This window comes from Chroicocephalus ridibundus, chromosome 2 (genome assembly GCF_963924245.1).
Source record: "Chroicocephalus ridibundus chromosome 2, bChrRid1.1, whole genome shotgun sequence".
NCBI lineage: Eukaryota > Metazoa > Chordata > Aves > Charadriiformes > Laridae > Chroicocephalus > Chroicocephalus ridibundus.
This window is the reverse complement of record NC_086285.1, coordinates 166,503,386-166,522,815: the sequence shown is the minus strand read 5'-3', so window position 1 is coordinate 166,522,815 and position 19,430 is coordinate 166,503,386. Positions and strand designations below refer to the sequence as shown.

At 43.1% G+C, this 19,430-nt stretch overlaps 1 protein-coding gene across 6 annotated transcripts in view; it reads left to right on the top strand.

Moving 5' to 3' along the window:
* TSNARE1 (t-SNARE domain containing 1) overlaps positions 1 to 19,430 on the top strand; it is a 527,930-nt gene that overhangs the window by 163,548 nt on the left and 344,952 nt on the right. For all 6 annotated transcript variants that reach the window (XM_063327627.1, XM_063327626.1, XM_063327622.1 and 3 more), the window contains one exon: positions 13,630 to 13,707. In XM_063327627.1, coding sequence (XP_063183697.1) covers positions 13,630 to 13,707 — 78 coding nt within the window. The remainder of the gene's footprint in view (positions 1 to 13,629; positions 13,708 to 19,430) is intronic.

Below are 19,430 nucleotides of genomic sequence, written 5' to 3'. Positions count from 1 at the left end.
AGGTGCAAAGAGCGATATAATAATCTCTAATAAACATTAACACCCATGCATTTTTTTTGTGTGCAAGCATAGGTGTAAAGTTCATTGTACAAATTACCTTACACTTGGAGTAACTACACATCTTCTATAGCTTTACATAAACTTCTATTGAACTTCTCTTTTATTTATGTTGTATTTTTTAGCACTGTCATAGGCTGTGTTGTTCTGCGTGGGTTGGAGGTTGCCTTGTACATTAACAGGTCCCTGAGATTATGCCTGAAATTGTTTTTGAAAAAGCAAAGTTGTTTGTTTTCTTTTTCTAATCAACGAATAGTGGGAAGATAATGTTCCCCTCTACTTCTGTCTCAGTAGATGAGAAAGAACTGTTGATGACTGTGTGCAAAATAAAATACTAATTCTGTAATGTTTGCCCACGTTGACCATCTAACTAGCGATGAACAACACGAGGGTTTGCCAGTAACTTGCAGAGGGTCAGAGAACTCAAAATCTGGTCCATATGAATCCCAGGGGGAGAGAGCTGAGCCTATGTCATTTGTACTAGTCTGTCATTTCTAGTGAATAACTGTAGCAGGAGCTGTGTAACAAGAAACAGGACGTTTTATGGCCACTGCTACAACCTCTGCTGACCACTGGAAAATCCCATAAAATATGGAAAATCAGATCTGCACACAGTGTCCCACAGAAACAGATGGTAGCAGATGGTATTTCATCTTCTTCCCTGCATGGTGTGTGGGGTTTTGTACCTATAGATTATAAAACCCTGTATGGGTTTTAAGATTTCTTCCAAAAGAGCTAGTTCCTTGGGCCAGATGGTTTCTATTATCATTAATCTTAGGCAAACAAAAGTAATTTTCCTTCCTCCATTCAGCAAATGTTGGGAAAGCGCATAAATTATCAGTGCAGTTTTCTTATTTAAACATATAGCTAAAGACTACCAATAAATGGCAAAGGGTGTACTGCACTTTGTCCTTTCTCTTTGGGATGTATAGTATGTTACCTTGCTCCTTTTTTGCTGGAGAATTGAAGTTCTCCAGAAGAGGAGGCTTGGTTACTTCTGTTCTGAACTTGGAAATCTTCTTCAGCACTTGCACTACTGTTCATCCGCAAAACACTCTTTTTTTGTCCTGCAGACAGATACCAGCTGTTGCATTGCTGGGTCGCTGTTTCCCATTGCATCCACTTTGTCTCTGTTTTGGTAATTTCTGCTATCCTGTCATCCCAGATCTCATTTAATTTCTCTGGGGCTTCCGGTTTGTAAAAACTCTTTGTGCAGATCTCCATGGTGCTGCAGGGGTTCTCCAAGAATGTTGTATTTACTTACTGCAGGTGCAATTTGTCTTCTATACCCTTGAGATGGTCTGAAATTTTAGTCCTGACCAACAAGCGATGTGATGAAGGGTAAGGAGTTAGGGGAAAAAAGGTGTTTTCTATTCCCAAGCTTCTTCAAACTTGTGCTAGAACAAGCGTAGTTGACCCTGAAGCAAGCTTGGGCATCCAGCATCACATCGTTTTCCTCCAGAGCTCTAATGCACGTGCTCTCTTGTTCTCCTAGAACTCTTCTTCTGTATGGACTTGCAAATGCCAAGAGGCTGGGGAGAGACTTATTGACATCATTGGGTGTCAGTGGCCAGAGCACCGAGGAGAGCACTCCTTTCTCCCACACCACTGTTCATCTCCATCTAAGTGTCATGGAATCATAGAATTCTCTAGGTTGGAAGGGACCTTTTAGATCATGGAGTCCAACCATCAACCTATCACTGAGAAAAAACATCACTAAACCATATCATTAATAGCTACGTATACCTGTCTTTTAAATACCTCCAGGGATGGCAACTCAGCCACTTCCCTGGGCAGCCTGTTCCAATGCTTAATAACCCTTTCAGTGTAAAAATTATTCCTAATATCCAATCTAAACCTCCCCTGGTGCAACTTGTGGCCGTTTCCTCCTGTCCTATCACCTCCAACTTGGGAGAAGAGACCAACTCCCATCTCTCTACACCCTCCTTTCAGGTAGTTGTAGAGAGCGAGAAGGTCTCCCCTCAGCCTCCTTTTCTCCAGGCTGAACACCCCCAGCTCCCTCAGCCGCTCCTCATGAGACTTGTTCTCCAGACCCCTCACCAGCTTCGTTGCCCTTTTCTGGACGTGTTCTAGCACCTCAATGTCTTTTTTGTAGTGAGGGACCCAAAACTGGACACAGTAGTTTAGGTGAGGCCTCACCAGTGCCGAGTACAGGGGTAAAATAATGTCCCCACTATTGAAGCACTGAGTATCATCTTTGTCGTTGTTCCTGTTAGATTAGTGACTCATCCCAGCCCTGGAGCCTCTCTGGTACAGTGGTAGTAATGATAATCTCATGAATTTTACATATTGTTTTCTGGGATCACACATTTTTATTACCAATCTTTTATCTAATATGCTTTGGTGGTCTTTTTGGTAACTGAGTTTACATTTCAGGATTTTGTTTACAGAATCCATAATTTACAAGAAGTGAAAAAAACCCCAAAATTTATTTACTTGGGTGTTTTCAACTGAAAAACTGCAGTAAGGTAATATTTTTAAAGCTTTCTGTCTTCCATTTGAATTGCTGATTTTTCTGATACCACTTCCTTGCATCCCATGAACTTAATCAGAAAAAAAAAATCATCTCCATTTTCTCATTAATAGCCTGTTTCTTTTAAAAGATATTTTCTAAGGCAATTAGTGCTGAGTGCATTAATAAGACCAGAAGAGAGACTGATTAAGAGCTAGTTTAAAAATAAAAACAGTATTTTGTAATTTGTATCGCCAATAAATCTTTAAATAATAACATTTCAAAAATATTTGAATTCTTCATCTTTTGTGTTGTCTATGTTAAAAATACAGACAGGCACTGCCTTAACGCTTGCTTCTGCTACTGCTTTGGAGCATGAAGAAGGGAACGTGATTAGACTTTCCATCTTGGAAAGCAGGAAGCAATGGGATTTGATAGGGAAATTTCACAAATGAATTGCTATTTTCCAGTACATTGATTTATTTCAATCAAAAATGAATTGTCTTTTTAACTCTCTCCTAATCCACTACCAGCAAAGAAAAATGAATCAAAAAGTGCTTTGTTTTATTTAAAAGCTACTTAACTGTGCCTTGGTAATACGTCAAAATTATGCAAAACCTTTTAAAGTTTGCCTCCCCTTTGCGTAAAAATGGAGAAAAACTCTTAATTGTAAAACTGTCCAACCAAAGCCAAAATTCCACAGTTTGCCAGAATTAGCAGCTTCTTAATCCTTTGTACGGTTCCACTCTGCACTTATTCTTCTTAAAATTTTGCTTAAAATTTTAAGTCTGTTTTGCAGTTAACCCTCATGGAAAATCAACATTCTCCCTAATTCTCCTGTCTGGACAAGAACACCTCTGCAAATGGGATGTCTCCATTCCCCTCTGAATTACTTTGTTAATTTTATAGAGATTTCAGGGTGTGAAACAGGACTGAGACTCCTACCAACTTGTTTCCCATGGGCTGCCAAGCTCACCTGACCTTCAAATCCCTCTTAGCCATCGTGATGCGGCCATGAAGTGATGGGCTTTTTATTCTAGTAATAGTCTTGTAGTCTTTGACGTTTCCTTCTACTAATTCAACACAAGCTGCTGTTTTTCTTGTTGTAGAAATTAGAAGGCAGTGTGAGGGTTTGTTTTTTTTTGCTTAGTTGGTTGTTCTCTATTTTTATTTTTTTCACTGCTGCCTAAAAAGGAGCATAGGATGAGAACAGATTTACTAGCAATATGGTTTAATGCAGATGTAGAGAATATCAGGTTTCTTTCAAACCACCGTTCGCTAGCGTCTTTAATAAGCTTGAGAAGATTGAAAACCAGAAACTGTAACTTCCTGCTGGAAAAAATCTGATATATTTCTAGTATTTCCCTTGCAAAAGCAGGGAACTTGTTAATAATAAATTAAAAGAAACTGTTAGAGTAGTGATCTAATAAAGTTTGTCAGTTGGTTGGGACTTTTTTGCTGGGTTTTGTTGGGTATTTCCGTCCCCATCATGAGCTGGAAGCAGCTTCTGCCCAGCATTTCTGCTTCATCTCACCCCTTTTACTGTGTGCTGTCCCATCTTCTGGGCAACTTTCTCTAATGCTGTTTCTGGTACTGTCTGGGATTTCTCTGCTTCTTGTCAAGATTGCATGTGCAGTCTCTCCAGGCTTTCCATCATAGCTTTGCTGTTCAGTCGTGAAGTCTACCTTCAGAGCTGGAGCAAATTTGGGCAGGGCTGCTGTTGCCCAGATCTGGCCACATGGAATGGTGTGGTGGTCACCAAGGAGGATACCTCCTTACTTGGCCAAGAGTCAGTACCTGGTGGGGTCAGAATCATAGAATCACAGAATGGTTCGGATTAGAAGGGATGTTAAAGATCATCTAGTTGCAACCCCACTGCCATGGGCAGGGACACCTCCCACTAGAAAGCCTCATCCAGACTGGCCTTGAACACCTCCAGGGATGGGGCATCCACAACTTCTCTGGGAAATCTGTTCCAGTGCCTCACCACCCTCACAGTAAAAAAAAATAATTATTCCTAATATCTAATCTAAATCTAAATCTCTTTCACTTTAAAACCATTACCCCTCATCCTATTGCTGCACTCCCTGACAAAGAGTCCCTCCCCATCTTTCCTGTAGGCCCCCTTTAGGTACTGGAAGGCTGCTATAAGGTCTCCCCAGAGCCTTCTCTTCTCCAGACTGAACAACCACAACTCTATCAGTTTGTCTTCAAAGGAGAGGTACTCTAGCCCTCTGATCATCTTTGTGGCCCTCTGCTGGACGTGTTTCAACAGGTCCATGTCCTTCTTGTGTTGAGGACTCCAGAGCTGCATGCAGTGCTTCAGGTGAGATCTCACAAGAGCAGAGTAGAGGGGTAGAATCACCTCCCTCAACCTGCTAGCCATACTTCTTTTGATGCAGTCCAGGATGTGGGTGGCTTTCTGGGATGGAATGAATGTGTGCATCTCAGGGTTGGCTCCAGAGATAACTTCTTTTGGTGGACTACTTGGATATATCTCTTGCTTGCCTTAATACTGTGTGGGTGGGTTTGGGAGGCTGATTTTGTTCACTGGTGCTTTGAGAATGGTGGAGATGTACCCTCTGGGACATGGATCCAAAGTGGTTTGGCAAAGCTGAACAATCTATTGTCAACACAGCTGCAAATCTCCTTGGCCAGGCTCCCTATACATGAGCTGATATGCTGGTACTGTCTGCAGTCATGCTCTCCTGGACACGCAGGGTGAGCTGCAGGGCTGAGAAGACATCAGCACTAGCTGTGCACCTAGAATGTCTTGTCGCTTTCTTCTTCAGAAGTTTCTTATTAGCATATATGATAAAGAAGAAAACAAAAGAGAATAAAAACATCTTAACTAGAAATAATGCAAAGTAAATCTGATTGAATCTTGATTGCACTGTAAAAAGATAACTAATGTTTCTTTTTTTCTCTATGAACTGATTCCTGTGTGTACACAGATTTGCATTTTTTGTGGCTGAGGACTTGGTGCTGTGTTTGGAGTTGCAGGGGGAGGTTTCCCTCGAGGGAAGGCAGGGAGGCTGGGCACCCCTGGAGGTGTTCAAGGCCAGGCTGGACGGGGCTTTGAGCAACGTGGTCTGGTGGGAGGTGTCCCTGCCCATGGCAGGGGGGTGGAACTAGGTGATCTTTAAGTCCCTTCCAACCTAAACTACCCTATAAATCTATGATTCTACATGGGAAGCTTTTGTCTGAATGGCCTTTTTCCTTGGCTTCTTTGGCTTTCCTTGGGACAGGCTCTGTATTTATTATTCCTTTCAGAGAGATGTATTGTATATATATTTATAGCTTATTTTTTTTTCCTAGGATCTTCCAGAAAAGAGCTGTGCTGAGCTCCAGTTAAAACTTACTAGCTCTACCAGGAACACTTCTGCTGGGGACACCGTGTGCTGCAGTTACTTCTCTGGGGACATGTTAACTAAAGCCCAAATCTCAGGGCTTTAAAAAGGTTAATGAATTGAAAGTCTGCTTCAGAAAGCCTAAGAAAAAAATGCATGCCTAGGTGGGATCCTTACCAACCTGAAATGATTCTCCCTGCCTGCTTTACCTACTTGGTCTTGTCCACTCATTGAATTTGGGCCTTGCACTTAACTTGGATTAGAAATTATAAAATCTCTGTCTCCCATGGTCAACTTGCCATAGCTATGGTAGGTCTTTCAAAGGAAAAAAATCTGTTCTGTTAAAGTAGATATGTTTTTTTTCTCTCATTTTCTCTATGTTTTTTCTGCTAGTGCACCTGGTGGGTAAATAAGGCAGGAGTAAGGTACTTCTTTACGACAAGGCTGCAAGGTGAGAGACCTCCTGGTGTCTTGGTTTTTCCCTGTGGAGATGAGGAGGAGGCAGGTACTTCACTACCTAAATGCATCTCCCTTTCACATGGTGGGATGCCTTCAGGTAAAGCTCATTTCTAAAACTAGGAAAATTTTATTTTGTATGTTCAGGAGAACTTGGCTAAACCAGGAAGGCGATTTCAAAAAACTGAGCAGGAGTTTATAAGTGTTCATGCAAACAGAGACCCTGAGTTAACCCATAGGTAATTGAATTTTTTTAATACATTGACCCCACTGTGTGAGAATGGGGGTTGGAAGAAGATTGATGCAAACACTGGCTTCATCCCATTTGTTAAAAGTGTAATCCCCTCAGTGGCTCCTCATTGCGTGGCCATGCTGAGGAGACCCAGGTCTTTTGTACAAGTCACTGCATAAATCCATAACAAAGAGCTTCTGAGCATTGCCACATGAAACAGCGTCACGTTTTCCAATGCTGATGAAAAGCATATTACCTGATGAGTGTGATTTTTGCTTACATTTCCCTATATCACTTATTTCATTCAAACTTCAACAGGAGGAAATAAAAACCTCCTAAACTTGCATGCCAGGTGCAACTTTGCAACATTAGACACAATGCTGCTTCTTTCATTCCCTTCCTATTTCCCTTTCTATTTTAAGCTCTTTTCCTTGAGGAAAGGAGCCTTGTCCAAACGTGCTCTTAGCCAGTCCTTTCTATGCTGGAATTTGTTGAATCTTTTTTGACTAGTTTCAACAGAAGAGCAGAAGTCATAAAGATAAATGGGGTTCCCATGGTTTATATGAAATGGAAATGCAGCTGAAGACGAAAACAGCGTTCTCACTGTGGAAGAGACTGAGGGCTGGTATAAAGTGTAGTCTCAGAAACCAGTGAGTCCACAGGGAGAAGCACTCTGGAAAGCTGTTGAGTTCTGGTGGCTAGAGGACTTACCTGGTGTGTGTGTAGGTGTCTGCGCATCCACCAAGTTCTTGTTTGTCTATTTTCTGTAGCATTTTATTTTTCCCATGACAAGCTGCTGCTTCGTCTTTATTCTTTCTTTTTCCTCCTTTACCCCCTTCATCTTCTTCCACCTCTTCATTTTTTTATCAATTGTTGTCAAAACCCTAAAACAGAGACCTGAATTCAGCATTTCTCTCCAGAGTAGATCTCTTACTCTTGGGCCAGCAGCCAGAAATCAATCCGTTTCTCTCCCTTGAGCTCTATTTCCCAGTGCCAGCGGTGGATGGCTCTCATTGTGGATCATAGTCTTCAATAAAGAGTTACTCTCTTGGATAACTTAGGTGAACACGGTGAAAGGTCTTCAAGGGGGGGAAGTAGAACCTTCCAATGGGTCCCCTGTTCCCGGAAAAAGAAGAAGGTGCTTGATGGGTGAGACTTGTCTGTCCAGGTGGGTTGTGAAGGGATTAAGTCACAGGACTTGAATACAAGTAGTGCCCATTGTGCTTAATCCTTATTGATAAACTGAGGATTTAGGGTGGATCATAGTGAGCAGGTTGCTCCCTACCTCCAATTTACTTCTTTCAAGACTTTCAGAGTGCAAAGGAGGAGTTTGGATACCAAGTAACTTTCTGATGAAAATTGTTGGGGTTTTTTTTCAGCAGAAGATGATTTTATAACTTTAGTTAAGATTTTCAAATGAGCAAAGACACAGGTGCAAGAAATCTATGTCTCTCTTAACAGCACAGACATAGCTCTTGGTGGTGTATGGGGGATAAATGCATTGCAATTCTGAGGTTCTGAGCTGCTTTACTACAGCTATGTTAAGTATTATAAGTAGAAAGATTGAATGCTCGTCCTGTTTTTCCTCTTTTCCCTTTTTATTGCAGTTACTGTAATTATTGCCTCTTCTTTTCTGCAACTTTTGAGTTATTTTGGGTTTGCTACAAAATTGAGTTCAGGGAGGCAATTGACTTCACCTGGCTGCAGAAAAAGCCATTAGGAGCTTCAAATTAGTGTGAAATAATTAATAGGTAAAGAAGATTAACGTGGGGAACACAGGCAATTTTCATTAACATTAGGTGAAAGGATGTTCCTGTCGATACCTTTACCATGCATGTTGTCCTGGACCTCCAGCTTTTCCCTTTGGACATTAATTATATCCAGATCACTAGAGACAAGACCCTATAAGCCTGCTCAGGTGTCGCGTTTGGCTTGTCTTGAAGAGGAACCGAAAGACATTTCCACTTGCCATCTCACTCAGATTTCTCCTTCTCCTGCCACAACTGCTGTGGGTGATGGTTTGAGCTAATGACTGATTGTCATGGCACCTGAGAGCCCCAGCAATGCCCATGTGCATCGGCAGCATTTTCTCCCTCCTGAGCAGGATGAGGGGAAGCAGACCATGAGCCCCAAGGTTATATTTTGCTCCAGGCCCTGACACCTCATCCCTCCACTGCCCAGTCCTCATCCCAACTGTCTCCTGTAGTCAGAGGTATGATAAATTGGGGATTATAACTGCAATGAAACATGGGAAGGAAAGCACTCTGAGTCTCTACTGGAATAATGGTTGCAAAAATCACGTGTGAGGCTTGTATGGATTTTTAAGGTGCTCAGCCTCTCTCTACAGCTACCTGAAAGGAGATTGTAACAGGGTAAGTGTTGGTCTCTGCTCCCAAGTAACAAGATAGGATGAGAACAAATGTCCTCGAGTTGTGCCAGGGGAGGTTTAGGATGGATATTAGGAAAAATTTCTTCACTGAAAGGATTGTTAAGCGTTGGAACAGGCTGCTCAGGGGAGTGGTGGAGTGACCATCTCTGGACGTATTTGGAAGACGGGTAGATGTGGTGCTGAGGGACATGGCTTATTGGTTACTTGGCAGTGTTAGACTAATGGTTGGACTCGATGATCTTAAAGGTCTTTTCCAACCCAAATAATTCTATGATTCTATAATTCAGTTTCCTTTTTTTTTTTTTTTTTTTTGTCTTGGTGTTGGCCCAAAGAGCTAGGGGTAGCAGAGAGCCCAGGATACCACCTCCACACAGCAGATAGGTGTGTGATGGTGTTGCAAGTCTGGATTTAAACCTGGCGTGGTCTCACTGATTTTTGCCTAGAGGAAGTGATTTCTGGGATAAACCATCCCCGAAACAACTCCTGAGTTTTTCTTGGCAATACAGAGCTGGGCAGCTAGCTAACAATAAAATATGGTTTGTGCCCTCGGTCTGTTTTATTTACTAGTGGACATATTCCCTTCAAGGTTTATTATGAGGCAGTTTGTTGGGATGACTAGATGGGAGTGGTTAATGGCAGGGAGGAGGCAGCAAAGTCTGATGGACTGTTTGGCTTCAGTGATGTCCCCTCCTCCTCCTCCCTCTCTGTCCCTCCTCAGTGCACTGTCAGCATCATTGCACAAGGAATATCTCACAGTGCGCACATGCAGTTATCACGTGGTGGGATGCAACTATTTTTCTTGTGAAGGGAAGGGATTTTTGGTGCAAACCTAAGCACAAAAACAACAAAAAGAAAAGCCAATGCGTGCATTTCCAGGAGTGCAACAAGGTGGGTTATGAGACAGTGGCTCCATCTCAAGCTGCAAATCCTTAATATCACGTCGCCAGCTGAGGTCTCCCATTGCAGTTGTCCAGAACACATATAGAAACACTTTGCTTTGGTAGAGCAAGCCCACCCTTTCCATTTGGTCCACCCACCTATAGCTTTTCAGACAGAAGAATTAAGAAACAGTAGGAAAATATCAGAATTGACAGTGTTAGATGCTAATGTTTTAGCAATTGAAATAAATATAACAGGTCATCGCCATTTGCTAGGTGAAGGTTGAGCTGATAGCAGAGGAAGTCAGGTTGCCCTGTCTCCTGCCAAGGGAATTCTGCTGGAAAGCAAATGGGAAAATAACTGGAAACTGTAAAAATGTTTTTGGAAATATCAAGTTAGGGAAGCGGAGGAGAAATGATTTGCATGCAGGATTCTGTAACATATCCACCACAAACTCTTCACTGCTTTCAGAACCCACAGTGTAAGTCAAAGTCATCTTTTCCCAGTTGTGGCCTTGGACTCCATTAGTGTTGGGGCGTGCAAGGTATTTACTGGATATCAGCAACCTCGTACTCCTTCTTGGGGAATTTTTAGCACTCGCTTTATGTAGTCAAAGAAGTTTAATTTTTTATTAGACACAGATGTACTGCACATTCACTTTCTTTCACAGTCAGTATGTCTTCACGTAGCTTGGCAGTACAGATGCATTTTTGCTTTGCTTTCTGCTGCTGTTTTCAAATTGTTTGCTTGTCCACTTGAACTGCTGAATCCTCCATGAATAGTTACAACATCTCTGCTTGATGTGTGGAAGCTTGAAACTGGAGCAGTTAAAACAACCCCCTTGTTACTATTTTCTTTTCTTTTCTAAAACCAAAACCAAACCAAAACCAGAACTGGCAGCATGCTGTAACATTAAATTAAAGTCCAGGGGCAGGAAACTGCAAGCCAGAGTCAGTGTAATTTTCTCAGATAAGACTTCTCCAAACATTGCATTTTCAAAGTAATTTTTTTGGAAATTCTGGTCAAATGTTGCATCTGCCTTCGCTTTTTTTTTTTTTTTTTTTTCCCATTTAATTTGCACTTGTTTGAGGTTTGGGGCTGATATGGTGCTCTCTGGTAGATATTTATGGATTGAAATTTCAAGCCTTCGAGGGGGAGTTCATCATCTCACAGTCATCTTGCATTTGGCTAAAGTAAATGTGGTGAGGCTTAAAAAGTTAGGTATTTCCATGTCTTCTGAATATGAGCCTCACATGTTTTCTTGCTGTGTTTTTTCTCTTTTGCATTACGGAAAAACGGTATAGGGTGAGCAAATTAGTCTCCCCATGGCCACCCAGGGGAGGCTGGGAAAATCTCACCCACCCACATTAGCACCTGAATTTCTGTGTAGTTTTTAACTCTATGGACCAACTCAGGATGCACAGTGTTTCTCATGGTGTTGCAGGGACTCAGAAATGCAGTGTGCACAGTCCCTGCGATGAAATTGGTGCTTCTCCCACCTTTTACAACATTTGGCATATTTCATCTTTGCTTTTGGTGTTGTTTTGGCATTTTAAATGACTCCTCAGAGGTACCTACTGGATGCTGTCAATCTGCAGGAGTGTCTCCAGGTGGGAACACATTGAAGTCTGCAGTACATATTATTTGGGGGGATTAATGAAATACTGTTCCTTGCTGGGTGCTTATAATTGAGGACTTAAAGGAATTTCCAGCCCCAGTTTGATTGCATCATGGTCCATCTGAGGCTTCATTCAGCAAAGTACGTAAGTGTGTAAGAACTCAGTATCGCTGGGCCAGGCTAAAAATCTGTTGAGGCAAATTCAGTTTTTCACAAAATGTGTGGTACAGTCCTCTCAGCATAGGTAATTAGAAATTTAGCCAAGCTGAAGCCATGTCCTGACTACCCATTGTCCCATATTATTAACCCAGATCAAGTTGGCACGAAAAAATCTCCCGCAACTGAGGTCAGTGCAGTCAGTAAATATCTAAAAACTCTTAACCTATGCTGTTGTTTTGTCAAAGATTAAATGAAAGCTGGATCTTGTTACTAACAACTGCAATTCCTGGGGGACAGGTAAACCCAAGCTAAATTCTTGTGTTATATAGCCTCATATATAAAGCAAAGGAGTGTCTGGGACAGCTGATTTAGGAGGAACTGCAGGATGAGAAGAGTGGGAAAATCTCTAGGAGTGAGCCCCTGTGCATTTGGATTAAAGACCATTTAATGCCCTGGATTTGTGTCAACCTGATAGACTGATCGAGGACTTTATTTACGGCAGGCACAGGACTGAATTGTCTCATGCAAGTGCTGCTGCAGGTGAGATGTGTGAGAAGCAGTGGAAAATCCCCTGATTGCACTGTTTGGATGTGGAGCTTGTCCTCAAGCACCGGGGGATGCATCCTCAGGACCAACCTGAGCAGTGCATCAAGCGGGCTTCTCCTTTTATTCAATATTCCTGGTTTTCCCCTTGCTCTGTTGATGACTTTCTGCTTTTCCAAATGCAGGTTGGGAGTGTGGTGTTTTAACAGCTTAGGAAAATCTGGTTAGGGGATGCGGAATATGTCATAGTTACAGTCTGCTGGCTTGAAAATATTAATCGTAGCTCCTGTTTGAGTTTCTATAATGCTTCAGCTCAGAGGAGCAACTTGCTAATAGCAGTGGCCGTTTGAATGTGCTGTAGTGTGCCGGGTGGGTGAGCTTTTGGACTTGGAAGTTTCAGGTAGAGCAGCTTCTGGGAAACCTGCAAAAACTGAACCAGGTGGGAGGTGGAATAAGGCTAAACCATGGGAAAATCTGCTGTAAATCTGCTGCCATAAAACTGTTGCCAAAGATATAGGTATAAATGAGTGTTTCTCTGGTGACTATTACCAATCAAAACCCAAATGCCTGTTTAAAGCTTATTTAAGTGGTCTATCCGTTCTCCGTAATATATCCAAGTCCAACCTTCTCTGCCTATATTCTCAGGGGATGATGAAGCTGTGGAGGAGTTCGTGATAGTTTCACAGGGTTTAGAGTTGGGAAATGAAGCTAACAAAAAAAAAAAAAAAAAAGAGAGAAAAATATCCAACTACCATCAAACCCCCAAACTCCAAACAATCAAACCCTCACTTCAGGATTCTCCTTTTAGGGCAGATTTGACCAAAGTGGGTCCTTGGGAATGAAGCTGAGTGAAGTCATCTTGGCAGTAGCAATAGCTATTCCTGGAGTTGACTCATTGACCTTTGCAGTTGGGCTATCAGGAAGAAATAGGAAGAAGAGGAGAGTCTCTTAGGGGCTGGAAGATGAAAGTGTGGAGGATCCATCTGGGCTCCCATCTCCCTCCTGCCCCAAAGGTTTTGAGCCCATGGAGCAGTTGCACTTTGCTTGCTGCTTCCTCCCCTTTTCTGAAGGCAGTATCTATCTGCTCGCATGCCCTCCTGCTCTGGAAAGTGATGGTTAACAGTGGTGTTGTGCTTGCGGTTTCTCATTCATTTGTGGCTCTGATACTCCCACTTGATAAATGAGCAGAATTCATTTATATTCCAATTGCTAATAATTCCTACAAATGCTGCCTCATCATCAATGCAGCAGCGTCTTTACTGTCCTGATGATGCTGGAGTAGGTATAGGCAAAAAACAGTACACATTGCATCATCAAACACTGTGTAAGGCTACATCAGACCCACCTACTTGGGATAAATTTCTACAGGGAGGAGGAACCTGCATCCCCCTTCAAAGGATCAGCTGGGACCCCCTTTCAAAGCAATTGGTGGTCTCCAGTATTAACATATTTTCTTCCTTTTTGTCTTCACAGCCACCCAGATTGATCCCAGTGAACTACAGGAACTTTTTCAGGAGACTTCAGCCAATGTCTTCCGAATTAACTCCAATGGTGCGTATAATGAAAGGTTTCCTAGTCAATTGTGTGCTGTCCTGCTGATGACTTGTGTGCGTGTACGCAGTGCATGGCAGCTCCTGTTGTCAGGGAGCAGATATTAATGGAGTTTTTCTGCTGCTGCATCTCATGAGCACCATCACATGTCCAATACACAGTTCTTTATAAGATGTAAAAATATTCCACCATATGTTCCATTAAACAGGCACAGATATATTCCAATCCTTGCTGAGACCACATCCTTTTCTATTTTTAATTGTGTCATCTGTTACAATAGAGAGTTAGAGCACAGAAAGGTGGAACAAGCCAGACTCATTTTCTGGTGTGTTGCAGCACTACTGCGTTCATATGACCTTGCAAAACATCAATCTCCCTTATGAAAACACCAACACCATAACTCTTCTGTTATTCTTCACTCTGTAGACTGAGTGAGGATGCTATTCCTGCTCCTGTCTCCCCAGACCCTAGAGATGCCGAGTGCTTCCCTTCTTTGGAGGCATGCTCTGGCTCATGAGTTTTGTTAGGTTGGGCTGCAGAGATGTATTTTGCAGATAGATATAAAGTAACATTGCTGAATGGTGGTTAATGTCATGGTATCCCAGTTCTAAAACACACTAGTGTCAGACAAGAATCAAAAATTGCAGGGTGTTGATTTTACAGTAGACCTTGAAATTGCTTCTGAATCACCTGAACAGCTTCTCTGTCTGGGCTGGTCTGTGTCTTTGTGAACTGGATGACAGAGAGGGATGGTCTAGGTGTAGTGAAAGGATCTTAGTGCTTCCTTATTTCTGTAATTATTCCCCCACATGTCCCAGGGATAAAGCCCCAGTCCTTGTAGCAAGTAATCCTTCCTAGAAGAAGGATGTGAAGTAAAACTTCTAAAACATAGTTATAGAATCATAGAATCTTCATGATTGGAAAGGACCCTTGAGATCATCAAGTCCAACCATACACACACCAAAAAAAAAAAAAAAAAAGAAAAGAAAAAAAAAACCCACACACAAAGACCACAAACCACCACAAACAAACAACCTACAGTCTCTGCCAGTAGAGCATGCCCTGAAGTGCCACATCTAGACGTTTCTTAAATACATCTAGGGATGGTGACTCAACCGCCTCCCTGGGCAGGCTGTTCCAGTGCCTGACCACTCTTTCAGTAAAGTCATTCTTCCTAATATCTAATCTAAACCTCCCCTGCTGCAACTTCAGACCATTTCCTCTGGTCCTGTCGTTATTCACTTGGGAGAAGAGGCCAACCCCCACCTCTCTCCAGCCTCCTTTCAGGGAGTTGTAGAGGGCAATGAGGTCTCCCCTCAGCCTCCTCTTCTCCAAGCTAAACATGCCCAGCTCCCTCAGCCTCTCCTCATATGACTTGGTCTCCAGACCCCTCACCAGCCTGGTAGCTCTCCTCTGGACACGCTCCAGCACTTCAATGTCCCTCTTGTACAGAGGGGCCCAGAACTGGACCCAGCACTCGAGGTGAGGCCTCACCAGTGCCGAGTACAGAGGCACCATCAGTTCCCTGCTCCTGCTGGCCACGCTATTCCTGATACAAGCCAAAATGCTGTTGGCCCTCTTGGCCACCTGGGCACACTGCTGGCTCATGTTAAGCTGGCCGTCCACCAGCACCCCCAGGTCCTTTTCTGCTGGGCAGCTTTCCAGCCACTCTTCCCCAAGCCTGTAGTGTTGCCTGGGGTTGTTGTGACCAAAGTGCAGGACCCGGCACTTGTCCCTATTAAACCTCATAGGGTTGGCCTTGGCCCATCGATCCAGCCTGTCCAGGTCCCTCCCTCTGGAGAGCCTTCCTACCCTCAAGCAGATCAACACTCCCACCCAGTTTGGTGTCGTCTGCAAGCTTACTGAGGGTGCACTGAATCCCCTCATCCACATCATCGATAAAGATATTAAAGAAAACTGGCCCCAAAACTGAGCCCTGAGGGACACCACTGGTGGCCGGTCATCAAGAGGATTTCACCCCATTAATCACAACTCTCTGGGCACGGCCATCCAGCCAGTTTTTAACCCAGCGAAGAGTACACTTGTCTATGCCATGATTCGCCAGCTTCTCCAGGAGAATGCTGTGGGGGACAGTGTCAAAGGCCTTCCCAAAGTCCAGATAGACAACGTCCACAGCCTTCCCCACATCCAGAAGGCGGGTCACATGGTCAGAGAAAGAGATCAGGTTGGTTAAGCAGGACCTCCCTTTCCTAAACCCATGCTGTCTGGCCCTGATCCCTTGGCTGCCCTGCACTTGCCGTGAGAGCTCACTCAAGATGATCCTCTCCATGATCTTTCCTGGTACTGAGGTCAGGCTGACTGGGCCTGTAGTCATGTCTTCTTTAGAGGAATTGTGTATACTCCATCTACCAGGAAAATTCAAGCACCATTTTTTCTCTGACTACAAGGAATTGGTAGGTTTGAGTTTACTTTCGACAATCATCACCTTCATCAGGACTTGCTGCAACACGGATGTACCTTGCCCCAAGCACTGTGAGCCTCATTGCTGCTCTCTGCTATCCCAGAAGGTGAAGGCCTGAAAACAAAGTAGGCTCTGGGTAGGCTCCATGAAGTTATTCCAGTGCCCAGCTTCCTGTAAAATTGGAAGGAAAATAATTATTCACACTTTTCTTTGTGCCTTTGGGTGGAATGACCTTATGCAACAGGACAGGATGGGTGCTGGCTGGCTATAAAGCTATTTTGAAGAAAAGACCTGGGGGTACTGGTCAACCGCAAGTTGAACATGAATTAACAGAAATCATAATCTTTTTGGTAAATACTTGAAGGGTGACTGTAGAGTAGGTGGAGCCATAGCCTCTCAGATGTGCATGGTGAAAAGACAAGAGGCAAAGGGCATCTGAAACACAGAACCTTCCAACTCAATATGAGGAAAATGTTCTGACCAGCAGGGTTGTCAACCAGTGTAACAAGAGACCAGAGAGTCTGTGAGATCTCCATCCTTCAAGATCTTAAGGGCTGGATAAGACTCTGAACAACCTGCTCTTAAGTGGACCTTCTCTGAACAGAAGGTTGGACTAAAGACCTCCAGAGATGCCCTCTAACCTGTATGAGTCTATGATTCTTCAGTAGTTTGTCAAAATATCAATTCCTGCACAAACAAAATGATTCTGAATGGGTTAAAAGTAAAATGGGAAATGCACACTTCATGTTTATTTATTTTTTGTTATTTTTCATAGGAGTGACTAATACATGCATTATACAAACAGTTGTTTAAAACACTTGTTATTCATAGGTTTTTTTTTTGGTAAACTGCTTGGATACTACAAGCTCAAGAGCTTTCTTCACACGGAAGATGAAGAAGTGAGAAATTCAGCCATTGAAAGTCACCTTTGGGTTGACAGTGATATTTGTCCACTGGGATACTGGAGAGCAGTGGTGGGATTGATGGTGTTTGGGGTGAAGGACAACCATGCACTGCATAAGGTGGAGAAATTAATAGAATCAGAGAATGGATGGATTTGGACGTCATCTTGTCCAACCCCTTTGCGCATGGAGGGCCACTTAGAGTTGATTGCCCAGGACCACGTCCAGATGGTGTTTGAATGTCTCCAAGGATGGAAACTCCACAACCTCCCCGGGCAACCTGTGCCAGTGCTCAGTCACCCTCAGTTTCCTGATGTTCAGAGGGAGGTTCTTGTGTTCCAGTTTGTGCCCATTGCCTCTGATCCTGTCACTGGGCACCACTAAAAAGAGCCTGGCTCCATCTTCTTTGCTCCCTCTCTTCAGGTATTTATATACGTTAATAAGAACCCCACTGAGTCTTGTCTTCTCCAGGCTGAATAGTCCCAGCTCTCTCAGCCTTTCCTCATAGGAGAGATGCTCCAGAACCTTAATCATCTTTGTGGCCCTTTGCTGAGCTCTGTCCAGTATGTCCCTGTCTCTCTTGTACTGAGGAGCCCAGAACTGGACACAACACTCCAGGTGTGGCCTCACCAGTGTTGAATAGATGGAGAAGATTACCTCCCTTGACCTACTGGCAATGCTTTGCCTAATGGAGCCCAGGATGCCTTTCACTTTCTTTGTGGCAAGGGCATGTTACTGGCTCATGTTCAAGCTGTTGCCCACCAGGACCCCCATGCCCTTTTTCCTGAGCTTTTCCTTGAGAAAACTTCACCTGGGCTTGTGACTACTTGAACTTCCCAGTTGTGATCACCGGTACTTTGCTTACAGGTGGATGTATAATCATATTATAACACACAGCAATACCTGTATTAGCATGAATTTCAGCTGCTCCAGCACTGTTTTACCTTGACAGTGGTAATGATGAATGGTAGTAGCACTTCTGCTACCAAACCAAGGGCTCTGTGTGAAGTTTTGCAACGTACTCACATTTTGCAACCTGCTCACAAGTTTGGGTGTGCTATTAATACCCAAACTCGCCAGGCTAGGGCTGACTTCATATGTCTCTGTGCTGTAATCACAACTCCTGCTGTAGTGGAGTCTATCCTGAGAAACCCTCTAGGATGAGTGGTGCATCTTTTTTGAAATGCCACAATCCAATGTCTATTTTTATTCTTTGTTAGAATTGCATTAGTCCATTCAATTAGGTTTTGAGCAATTTCCGATGGTCTTTGTTTCTCCTCTTGAGGTGTTACGGAGCACGTGATGATGTGCTTTCTGTTAAGAGTTGCCTGTATTGAGTGGTCTGTGAAGCAGGTAATGACAGTGTCTGTACTTAAAACTATTTTGCAAAATTGGAGAGTGTACAGAGAAGAGCTATGACAACTGTTTGAAATCTGCAAATCAGACTTTAAAATACATGCTATCCGAACTTCTGTTTGAGACATCTAAGACGACTTGATCATGGTGTGTAAGTACCTCTCTGGGAAGAAAGACATCAAATAGATGGCATAGGGCTCATTAATCTAACATTCTTGCACATAACGAGATCAGGAGATAGGAGTGAAAGCTAGACAAATTCAATCTTTCTGTACGAGGATAACTAGCCATTAGAACTGCTTATTGAGGGGACGTGATGGATTTGGCATTGCTTCCAAGCTGTAAATCAAGATTCAAATGTCTTTTTACAAGATATACTTTAGTCCAGCTACAGTCTACGGTCTTGATATAGGAGTGATGGGGCAAAATTTTATGGTAGGAAATCAGATTGGATAATCAGAATTGCTCTCTCTGGCCTTTAAAATCTATGAATCTATGAATTTATAATGCCTTTTAAAGTGCTTTTAGGTTGAAGAAATGCCCATGAGATACTCTACTGTTGTTGCTCTGTTCACCACCCATATTACTTTTTTGTCTGCTAGAGTAATTTTCATTCAGTTTGTGTGTGGCTTCTTCATAGCTTTTTCCCCAAAAGTGGGTACAGCTTTTCAGGTGAGGGATGCTGAGTGTACTGCTAAGGTTTTGCAGAGCTCATCCACAGTAGGTAAAGAACTTTGTAGGGTTATAAAATGGGAAAGGATGTCCATGATCCCTTCTGCCCTGTACAGCTGTACCATATGGTCTCCTCAGGAAACCCAGCAAGCTCCATCTCAGAGCACATAGCAAAAGCCAGTGCTGTTGTTTTTGTACCACCATGCAAGCGGTATTGCAGATGTTCACCAGATGATGGTTTGTATTCCTGTTGCGCTAAGCATGGCGTGTTGAATGTCCTTCAGGATTGCATAAATCAAATCACAGCTCCTCTTTTCCTTCTTTTCCTGCCTTACGCTGGCCTCTTTGGGGCTTTCCAGGTTCCCCAACGC